General features: G+C 34.1%; 1 protein-coding gene across 3 annotated transcripts in view; it reads right to left on the reverse strand.

Moving 5' to 3' along the window:
• Window positions 1-12,209, reverse strand: part of LOC121985287 (DNA polymerase I A, chloroplastic-like) — an 82,709-nt gene that overhangs the window by 23,017 nt on the left and 47,483 nt on the right. For all 3 annotated transcript variants that reach the window (XM_042538639.1, XM_042538638.1, XM_042538641.1), the window contains 2 exons: window positions 10,662-10,754; window positions 10,392-10,586 (listed from right to left, as the gene is read on the reverse strand). In XM_042538639.1, the coding sequence (XP_042394573.1) occupies window positions 10,392-10,586; window positions 10,662-10,754 (288 nt within the window). The remainder of the gene's footprint in view (window positions 1-10,391; window positions 10,587-10,661; window positions 10,755-12,209) is intronic.

Below are 12,209 nucleotides of genomic sequence, written 5' to 3' on the forward strand. Positions count from 1 at the left end.
CCGCTAAGTTATAATCAATAACTCAATAGTCAATCTGAAAATAATTAGCATCCTAACAGAAAAACTCAAAATAAATAAGCAATTGAACTAACATAGAAAAACTATATTTGTTATGGAGCCAAATGCACAATTTTAGCTAACGTCTTCAATAGTTGCAGCATACCCCACGTGAGTGTAAAAGTTACTGCTCTCTGGTTCCAAGAGATTGTATGGCATTCTAGTGTAGTAGTCGCACTTGATAACTAGAGCAATATTAAAGGAGATTTATAAGCTTTGATTAGCAACTCACCATAACTTAGAGTAAACATATTTGGGCTAATGATTGGGACAATAAAGTTAATAAGAAAAGAAAGTTCATCTAAAAGTTTCGTTAAAATTGGTAATACATCAAACTTTATCGTAGGTTTGATGATGTATTTGAAAAGAAATGCATGTATTAAGATGGAAGGACCACTAGGCATTACATGTTAATTTAAGGATGATTATGAATTATGGACTAGACTTTGGATCTTGATGAGGACCTAAGCATTAAGTGAGACCATCACAAGTAAAACACATTAAATTGTGAACCAATACACCTACTTTATAAGGTTAAATAGATGAACTAAACAGTTTGAGACTAGTTGGGCAGAACAAAGTAATAGATCAATTCTCTCATATGAGTGAGCATTATTAATTATTACCAAGATTGATAGAATTGGTTGTAGAAACATACCAACACTATTCTAAACCACACGTCAATGGGGTTCACTAATTTAGGAAGAGGTAACAGCAAGGGCAGCGAGGAGGATGCATTGACAACAGACATAAAACAGCAGGTTCTTATTTGATTATCAAGCTTCTTTAATATTTTTTATGAAGGGGAGTCTTGACACAACGGTAAAGTTGTTGCCATCTGACCAAAAGGTCACGGGTTCGAATACTGGAAACAGCCTCTTACAAAAAGCAGGATAAGACTGCGTAGAATGGATCCTTCCCCAGTACCCCACATGACGGGAGCTTCGTGCACCGGACTGCCCTTTTTAATATTTTTTATCTACCTCACTTTCTCTGCCCAGTTCTTCCGGCCGCATGTTCTCACCTTTTGCTTTTGTTTTTGCTTTTGCCCAGTTCTTCCGCGCACATCTCTTCTCCTGTTGCTGTGTTCTCTCTTCTCCTTGCTGTGTTTTCTCTTTCTGGCACAAGCTAGAGATCCTTTCTCATACTTCTTGGTTCCAATGAAACAGATGCAGATGCATACTGCATGCGTTTTCTGCTGTTTGGATTAGCCGTAAGCTCATCTTTCACCAAATTAGTTTTCTGCTTCTGTCTCCATTTTATTTTCTGCTTCTGTCTTCCATATTAAGCCGTGCACGTTTTATTTTCAACCTCTTCTTTAGCAGAAGATAGTTGCTCTTTCACATTTTCAGAAATCCTCTGTTTCTGCTTCTTCCCAAACACTCCATCCCCTGTTGCTGCGTTTTCTCTTCCCACAGTCGCTGCGTTTTGGTTGATCGTCCTTCTCCTGTGGGATAAAAGCTTATGGTTGAGAATAAGTCATCTATTGTGACGGATGTAGTTCCCGTGATGTCTAAGATCACGGGCCATAAGTTAAATGGTTCGAACTATTTAGATTAGAGTAAGATTGTTTGTCTTTATCTACGAAGTATTGATAAAGATGGTCATTTGATTGATGATCCTCCTAACGATAGATACAAAACAAACATGGCTTAGAGAGGATGCTCGCTAATTCCTTCATATTCGAAATTGTATTGATAGTGAGATAATTGGTTCGATCAATCAAGTTAAAGAACTGATGGATTATTTGAAATTTTTGTACTTTGGAAAAGGGTATCTCTCCCACATGTATGAGGTTTGAAAAGCCTTTTATCGTGTGGAAAAACAAGATTGGCCTCTGATCAATTATTCTATGGCGTTCAAAAAGATATATGAGAAGGTTCAACAATTCTAACGAGAGCATATGGATGTCATGAGCTTCCTTGCTAGGCTATCTCCTGACTTTGAGTCTGTTAAGTCACAAGTTCTCTTTGATTCTAAGGTCTCTTCTCTACAAGATGTATTTAATCGTATTCTCTGTACAGAAAGTACTACATCTGTTCCGCTTAGTGGTGCCTTGGTAAGTTGCAATACTAATTATGTGCCTAGAAGATCAACTAGTCACAATGGAAGCAAAGGAAGAGGCTCTCAAGACTTTCAAACTTGAATTCTGGTGGAATTGTGTGTAATTATTATCGTAAGTCAGGTCATACAAAGTTTGAGTGTAGAAAGCTTCACTATAAAAATCAACAAAAACATTTGCCCATATTGTGTTCACTAATAATGTCTCTGATAAATCAATCCTTATTTCTACAGATGAATTTACCAAATTCTCAAACTATCAGGAATCACTCATGTCGTCATCTCCCTCTGTAACTGCTATTGCTAATTCAGGTAAACAAAACGCATGTCTTCTTTCTTCACACTCCAAATGGGTCATTGAACCTGGTGCCACGGATCATATGACAAGCAATTCTAGTCTATTTTCTACTTTTCAGTCCAAAACTAATACTCATACCGTTACTTTAGTTGATAGGTCTCCATCTTGTGTTCGTGGGTCTAACATTATCAATCCTACCCCTTTGTTTCCTTTATCCTCTATCTTACATTTACCTAATTTATATTTTAATTTGCTCTCTGTTAGTCAACTAACTCGTAATCTCAACTGTTGGATCACATTTTTCCTAATTATTGCTTATTTCAAGATCTTTTGACGAAAAAGATTATTGATAAAGGACATAAGTATGGAGACTTCTACATTCTTGACACATCGCTCCCCAATTCTTTGGCTTGCTCGAGTGTGACTTCTCCTTTCGAGGCTCATAATAGCTTGGGACATCCATCTCTCCCTCTGTTAAAAAACTTTGTCCACAATGTCTTCATTAAATTGTGAGTCGTGTGAGTTTGCAAAACATCACCATCTTAATTCGAATCCTAGAGTAAATAAACGTGCTACTATTCCTTTTAAGTTAGTTCATGGTCCTTGTCCTATTTTATCTAAACCTAATTTTAGGTATTTTGTTATTTTTGTGGATGATTATTCTCGTATAATCTAGTTATATTTAATGAAAAATCGTTCTGAATTATTTTCTTTGTTTTGTGTCTTTTATACTGAGATTAAAATTCAATTCAATATATCCATCCGTACTTTGCGAAGTGATAATGCTAAGGAGTATATGTCCAGTTTATTCCAATCGTATGGGTCAAAATGGCATACTCCATCCCAAAATCGTGTGGCTAAACATAAAAATAAACATCTTGAAACTGCATGGACTCTTTTATTTCAAATAAATATTCCCAAACCTTTTTGAGTTGATGCAAATTCTACAACATATTTTCTCATTAACCGCATGTCATCCTCTGTTTGTTATAGTGAGATCCCTTATAAAATTTGTTTTCCCAATAAGTCATCATTTCCTATTAACCCTAGGATATTTGGTAGCACTTGTTTTGTTCGAAATATTCGTCCACATGTCACTAAATTAGATCTCAAGTCTTTAAAGTGTATCTTCCTTTTGTTCTCATCTTCAAAAAGTTATAGATATTATTGTTCCAATATTAACAAATATCTTGTCTAAATTGATGTTACCTTCATGGAAGATATCTTATTTCCCGTCCTTACCTATTCTGACTTGTCAAAAGGAGAATTATGATTTGTTGGTGTATTCTATCACATCCTCGGCACCCATCCCGGAACCGGCTCCTATCAAGCCTCCTATTATTCAAGCCTACTCCAGACGTCACCCTCTAGATTCATATCCTATACCTACTACTTCATCATCAGATCCAGTATGAGCGATGATCTTCCTATTGTGTTACGCAAAGATAAACGCCAGTGTACTTATCCTACTTTTGTTTCTTATAACGGCTTGTCTCTTCCTCTTGTTCTTTTATTGCTTCACTTGACTCTATCTCTATTCCTAAAACTGTAAGTGAGGTCATATCTCTAGTTGGAAAGATGCAATGATAGAGGAGATAAATTCTTTAGATGATAATGGTACTTGGGACTTGGTCGATCTACCTTAGGGAAACGAGCCATTGGATGTAAATGGATATTCATAGTTAAAATCAATCCGAATGGGTCATTAAAAGCTCGTCTTGTCGCTAAAGGCTATGCTCAGATCTATGGGGTGGATTATTCTGACACTTTTTCTCTTATTGCAAAGTTGACATCTATTCGATTGTTTATTTCAATGGTCACTACTCATCATTGGCCTTTACATTAACTTGACATCAAAAATATTTTTCTTCATGGTGATCTTCAGTAGGTGTATATGGAGCAAACTCTTGATTTTGTTACTCAAGAGGAGTCAAGGCAAGTTTGTCGTCTTTGAAAATCTTTGTACGATTTGAAATAGAGACCTCATGCTTGGTTTGAAAAATTTAGTCAGGTTGTTAAAAAATTTGATATGATGAAAAGCACGTATAATCATTTTGTGTTCTACAAGAAGTCAGGAACTTGTATCATTCTATTAGTTATATATGTGGATGATATTGTTGTCACTGCAAGTGATACTACTAGAATCTTATCTCTATCTTTCATTCATACTCAATTTCATACGAAAAATTTGGGGATGCTAAAGTATTTCTTAAGTGTTAAAATTATGAGTAAAAAAGATATATTTCTATCTCAGAGAAAATATGTCCTCGACTTATTAACTAAGATAAGAAAATTGGGGGTCAAACCTTGTAGTGCTTCAATGACTTAAAACATGCACATCATAAGAGATGGGGAACTATTTAAATATCCTACGAGATATCGAAGGTCAGTTGGGAAGTTGAATTATCTTACCACAACTCGTCCAGATATTGTATATTCGGTTAGTGTTGTCAATCAGTATATGTCACCTCCAAACGTTCATCATTGGCTAGCATTAGAGCAAATTTTGTGTTACTTAAAGGAGCACCTGGACTGGTATCGTATATGAAAATCAAGGGCACACTCATATTGAATGTTTTTGAGATGCAGATTGAGCATGTTCCAAAATGGATAGAAGATTTACTTCAGGTTATTGTATTTTTTTTGAGAAAATTTAATCTCGTGGAAGAGTAAGAAGCAAAACATTGTGTCACAATCCAATGCAAAGTCAAGATATAGGGCTATGGCACAGTCTGTATGCGAGATAATGTGGCTATATTAACTCTTGACTAAAGACATAAAATTTCAGTACCAACTAAACTGTGGTGTGATAATCAAACTGCTCTTCATATTGCATCGAATCCTGTGTTTCATGAACAAACTAAACACATTAAAATTGATTGACATTTTATTCGTGAGAAAATTCAACAAAGCTTGATTTCTACAGGATGTGAAGACAGTGAACTTAGGGATATCTTCACAAATGCTTTAAATCGGGTTCGGGTTGATTATCTTTGTAACAAATTGGGTATGATTAATATCTATTCCAACTTGGGGAGTATTATCTATATATTAGTTACCATATATGTATATATTTGTTACAATATATATTAGTTAAAATGGCTTTTTACGGAACCCAGTAGGTAACTTTGGGAAATCACGAAATCACGTAGGTAAGTTGAAAAATGACAAAAGCACGTATGCTGTACCGATTTTACCCCTGTTACTGTTTCAGTCGAATCGATTCTTTTACCAGTTGAATCATTTTTTTCATCAGTCGATTTCAATCAAAATCGACTGATCAGCCAATTTCGGGGCCTAGAGATCTCAAAATTATTTGAAACCAGTTTCTATGTGTTCGTCTAGTTCTTATGATTATATCCATGCCCTCAAACATCAATTTGATCCAAAATATTGAGAGCAATGATTTTTTGAACATGAAAAACTAATTCATATTCAAAAAATCATTGTTCTCAATATATTAGGTCAAATTGTTGTTTGAGGACATGAATATAATCATAAGAACTAGACGAACACATAGGAATTAATTTCATATCAATCAAAGATCGTTTGCCCATCAAACGATTTTTTCCAAAATAGATTTTTTAAAAATCCATCATGAACAGTATTATTTTTAAAAAAATTAATTCGTGTTCAAACGAACACTGCGCTCAATATATTATGTCAAATTGATGTTTGAGGGCATTTATATAGTCAGAAGAATTAGGCGAACACATAGAGACCTAGTTTCATATTATTCCGAGGTCTCTAGGTCCATCAGCCGGTTTCGTCCAATTTTGGCAGAAAACGGCTGATGGACGTAGAGACCTCGGAATGACATGAAATAAATTCCTATGTATTCATCTAGTTTTCCTGATTATAAAAATGCCCTCAAATATCAATTTGACCCGATATATTGAGAGCAATAATTTTTAGAACAAGAAACTGTGTTCGAAAAATTAATTCATGTTCAAAAAATCATTGCTCTCAATATATCGGGTCAAATTGATGTTTGAGGGCATTTTTATAATCAGGAGAACTAGTTAATTCATGTTCCAAAAATCATTGCTCTCAATATATCGGGTCAAATTGATATTTGAGGGCATTTTTATAATCAGGAGAATTAGACAAACACATAAGAATTGATTTCATGTCATTCCGAGATCTATAGGTCCATCAACCCGTCCATCAGCAGATTTTGGCCGAAATCGGCTGATGGATGGATTTTTCAAAAATTGATTCGATTGGAAAAAAAACCAGTCAAATCAATTTCCGATAGATTTTTAAAACAGTTTGGAAATTGATTCGACTGATTTTTTTATAGTCGAATCGATTTTCGAAAAATCCATCCATCAACCGATTTCGGCCGAAATCGGTTGATGGACGGACTGATGGACCTAGAGATCTCAAAATGACATGAAATCAATTCCTATGTGTTTGTCTAGTTCTCCTTATTATAAAATGCCCTCAAACATCAATTTGACCCGATATATTGAAAGCAATAATTTTTTAAACCTGAAAATGTGTTCGGAAACTAATCCGTGTTCAAAAAATCATTATTCTCAATATATTATGTCAAATTGATATTTGAGGGCATAGATATAATCAGGAGAACCAGAAGAACTCATAGGATATGATTTCACTTCATTCCGAGCACTCTATGTTCATCAATTTGACATGGTTTCACTTGATTCCAAGCACTCTATGGTTTAAAAAATCATTGCTTTCAATATATCGGGTCGAATTGATGTTTGAGGCATTTTTATAATCAAAAGAACAAGACAAGCACATAGGAATTGATTTCATGTCATTCCGAGGTCTAGGTCCATCAACCGATTTTGGGCGAAATTGATTGATGGATGGAGTTTTCGAAAATCGATTCGACTAGAAAAAAATAAGTCGAATCAATTTCCAAACTATTTGAAAAGTCCATTGGAAATCGATTTGACTAATTTTTTCCAGTCGAATCAATTTTCAAAAAATCCATCCATCAACCGATTTCGGTCAAAACCGGCTGATAGGCGGGCTAATGGACCTAGAGAGCTCGGAATGACATGAAATCAATTCCTATGTGTTTCTCTAGTTCTCCTGATTATAAAAATACCTTGAAACATCAATTTGACCCGATATATTGAGAGCAATGATTTTTTGAACACGAATTAATTTTTTGAACACATTTTCATATTCTAAAAATCATTGCTCTCAATATATCAAGTCAAATTGATATTTGAGGGCATTTTTATAATCAGGAAAACTAGACGAACACATGGGAATTGATTTCATGTCATTCCGAGGTCTCTACGTCCATCAGCCGTTTTCGGCCAAAATTAGCCGAAACAAGCTCATGGACCTAGAGACCTCGGAATGATATGAAACTAGGTCTCTATGTGTTCGTCTAATTCTTCTGACTATATAAATGCCCTAAAACATCAATTTGACACAATATATTGAGCGCAGTATTCGTTTGAACACGAATTAACTTTTTTAAAAATAATACTGTTCATGATGGATTTTTAAAAAATCTATTTTGGAAAAAAATCGTTTGATGGGCAAACTATCTCTGATTGATATAAAACCAGTCCCTATGTGTTCGTCTAGTTCTTATGATTATATTCATGCCCTCAAACATCAATTTGACCTAATATATTGAGAGCAATGATTTTTTGAACATGAATTAGTTTTTCATGTTCAAAAAATCATTGCTCTCAATATATTGGGTCAAATTGATGTTTGAGGGCATGGATATAATCATAAGAACTAGACGAGCACATAGGAACTGGTTTCATATAATTCTGAGATCTCTAGGTCCCGAAATTGATTGATCAGCTGATTTTGATCAAAATCGGCTGATGAAAAAAATGATTCGACTGGTAAAAGAATCGATTGTAACAGGGGTAAAATCAGTACAGCATACGTGATTTCGTCATTTTTCAACTTACCTACGTGATTTCGTCATTTCCCAAAGTTACCTACTGGATTTAGTAAAAAACCGTAGTTAAAATATATCTATCAATTAGGTTAATTATTAATTAGCCTAATTATAGTTTCTTAAAATATATCTCTAGTTTGTATATAAATATGTCTCACTCTTCGTTAAATAAAGTATTCTTTTTATCTTAAATAACAGTCACTATATGTTTTGTGAGCCAATAGCGAGGAATAGTAATTTTCACCCATGCCGACCAAAATGACTTGACATTTAAAACCTTAAACCCAGCTATATTCATTTGAAAAAGAAAACTATTCCTTGCTAATTAGAAGACACATCTGAAGATGTAGGTGATAAAGAAAATAAATTTCTCAAAGAATAAAGCAAAGATGAAAATAAAGTAGTTTCTCATATTCAATAGGTAAATCAAGGAAAACTAACGAAGAAACCATACGAATCAAAGTAAATGAGGCAATTGTTCCTTATACTCAAAATTGAGAACCTAAGAAAGAGGCTAATAACTAGCCTAGAAATCAAGTTCTCAGTGGATGCAAAATGCCTTGTTGAGTACCTAACCTCCCCCATATAATGGGTCATTCCGCTAGAGCAAAACGTCCCCCGTGATTTACTTGCCTGTATGTTGTTGTGGGGCCAGCGATATGGGCCGCTTGGGATGAGCAATATCACCTTTTGCTCCAATGAAAATTATATTGTTTAATAACTAAGGTTAAATTTAGGGTTAATTTTAAATTCCAAGTTTTAAATGTTTAAAGGTTATTTAAGTATTTTAAAATTTTGTCCTATCCTGTTAGGTACTTTGATCTTTATTGTTTGATTTATAGAGGGTATGGATGTCATACATTCTTCGATTTAATAGCATATTTTCTCTGTGAGTTTTTCGGTTAAAATTATTCCTAGTGCTATAAGAATCGCAATATATTCAAAGATAGTCCTACCTACTGCGCTGACATTATTGAACCAGTGAATTGACGATACTAGAACCTAGGTGGTTAGAGCTCCAAACACACAGAAAACTTACTACCATTAGTTAAGATAGCAAGCAAAACTTAAAACTCCCCAGTGTAGTAATGGAAGGAAGTTTGTTTTATTTCCATATTCCTCAATCTTGCTGCTTAAGTAGTGTTTTCTAACTTATGAAGTAATATGGGCAGAGCTCTTAACATTTATCATTTTTAAAAAATAATAATCATGCAAGGATGATATCAACAAATCCACTAATTAAGTTATCACATGTCCATATCTGATTTTGTATCTGATAGGCTTCTCTCTATTAAGGTCTGCAATTTGTCTTTTATTGGATTCACATATGCTCTTGTACCAAGTCTCAAATTCTGATTCTTGCAATTTCTATTACATTCTTGAATCAACCCCTAAATAAATCTCAAGATAAAATTGTTGCACTTTTCTATTACCAGTGTCCGCCTAATATGAATGAACCTTTGTAGCACAAAGATAATCTCGCAGGCTGAGAAGCTTGGTCTCCACAAAATACTCATGTGAAGAGCTCTTGCATCCTCTGTTTACAATTGTGAAGAGCTCTTGCATCCTCTGTTTACAATAGCACTGAAGAGCTGTGACAGCACATTAGCACAAGGCTAATTAAGGATGCAAGAGCAAGGTCAGATGCCTCAACTAGCAACCTCATGTAACTTGGAGTAATGTGAGGATAATTCCACGAACCTCAACCAACAATATCAAAAGGGATTGCTGACTTCCATCAATCTCATGAGAAAATAATCTTCAGAAAATGTATCATTATTGAGATGATTGAACAACAGTAGGATGGATAGGCCTTATCAACCTCTAAAGACTTGATATGAATCATGAATATCTAGGCTTGTTAGAAATAGAATAACTCAAAATAATAATAAAAAAATTCAAATTTATATCATATACTAATTTATTTTACTTGGCTGGATGATTTTTTAGAAATAAAATAAATACTTTTATTTTTTAATTGGAGCGTCCATCCAACAAGAAATGCTTCTTTATCAAGTAAAATTGGGGTGTGTGTGTGTGTATATTATGATTGTATTGGTGTCTCACCTTTAGTAATGGGACCGGAGGTTCATATTTTTGCAGTTGAGGATGCCACTCAAGCAGTACTTTTTTTTCTTCAACAGCGTCTCGCACATGTGCATAAATATTGGTAGCTGTTCTAGAATGGAAATCTCCACCAGCTCTGAAGGCATCCAACATACTTGTACAATTAGCAAGGTGTGCCAGTATCCTAAGCTCCAGCTTCAGATTTTGTTTGAACAAAGATAAGCACGAGTTAGTCATGAGTATGTTTTCACTAGTTATTTAGTTCCTAACCTGTTCATAATCCGCAACAATGAGAGAGTTCGCAGGTTCAGCAATGAAGGCCTGTCGAATTTTGTATCGATCCTTTCCCCGTGCAGGTACAGTCTAATAAGGTAGAAATAGAGAGACAGTAATTATCCTCAGATTAAAAACAGAAAGTCCTTTCATGCATAAGATCATAAAGGAAATATCACTAAATATATCTGGATGCATGATAAAATAAGAAACGAATTGAAAAAATAATATTGATCTGAAGAAAAGGTTACTTGTAGTCAAGACATTATCAACACATGAAATTTCACAATATCTACTCATAGAGTTTAGTAGTTTAATGATAAGAGGGATCATTATCATCCAACCGAAGGATTGTTTACACCTGCCATATCAGAAATGGTTACGTTATAAGCACCATGATATGTATGATTCTGACAGACTCACTCAGCGGGGAGTAACATGTTGATAAATAAATCAAGGATTTTAGGAAATTTAGCCTGAAACCAGAAAAAGAAATCTAAAGAGAGTCGGGCTTGAACTTTTTTAAGTATCCGAATCATGAGAATAAAGAGAATAATGGTTTCAAAAGAGAGACAGCTACTAACAATGGAGTACATAAATATTAACCTTTAAATATTATGGAACTAAATGTGCCTAAGTAAACCAGATTAGACTAAAAAGTTGAACAGAAAACAAGGAGAGTTCAGTAGCATAATAATCGATTTTAATAGCATATTGAATTAATCAACTTCCAAACAAACAATAAATTAAGGGAAAGAAAGATAAATAAAGACGAGAGCAAAAAAAAGAGCAAAGGACATGAGAGTTAGAAATTATGTCATCAAAATTTTGCTTACACATGTTGCTTTTGATGAAAGTATATTTGTTCCAAAACATATTTCTCTTGGCATCAATTAATCTAAAGTTACCAAAAAGGGCATAGAAAGGCAAGAGTTGATACGAACATCCAAACCAAGACATTTCACCAGTTCAAATTGGTAGATTGGTCAAGTTGAGAGGGTTAAAATATTATATTATTGTTGATAACAAATAACTATTACATTGTATTTAGGACTAAATTCACAACACAACCAATAAGTAACAACTTCAATATCTAATAACTTCAACACTCTTCCTCAAGATGGTGCAAAAATATTATATAAGTTCAGCTACTTAATAAACTAGAAAAAAAAATTACAAAAGCCTAGATGACACAATGCACTAGATCGATCTTCAAAGAGTTGACAACTAGATTAAAGCAAATGCCTTTTATAAGAAAGTGATCTTGAAATATGATGTAGATGACAGTCACCAAAGGACTTAAATAATCTGTCTTTTAAGCAAGATTTGCACATGATATTCGTCGATAAAAAAAGTTTATGATAGTCTCAAGGGAAATTATAGAGAAAATTCTAAAAAAAAAAGTTAGCATAGCATATATTGAACTAATCAAGGATATGTATCAGGATGTAATACAAGTGTGAAGATTTCAAACGATTAGCTTTAAGCCCCTATCTTTCTACACTCATCATGGATGAACTCATGGTATCGTGGTGTCAGTTATTT

This window comes from Zingiber officinale, chromosome 5B (genome assembly GCF_018446385.1).
Source record: "Zingiber officinale cultivar Zhangliang chromosome 5B, Zo_v1.1, whole genome shotgun sequence".
Taxonomy (NCBI): Eukaryota; Viridiplantae; Streptophyta; class Magnoliopsida; order Zingiberales; family Zingiberaceae; genus Zingiber; species Zingiber officinale.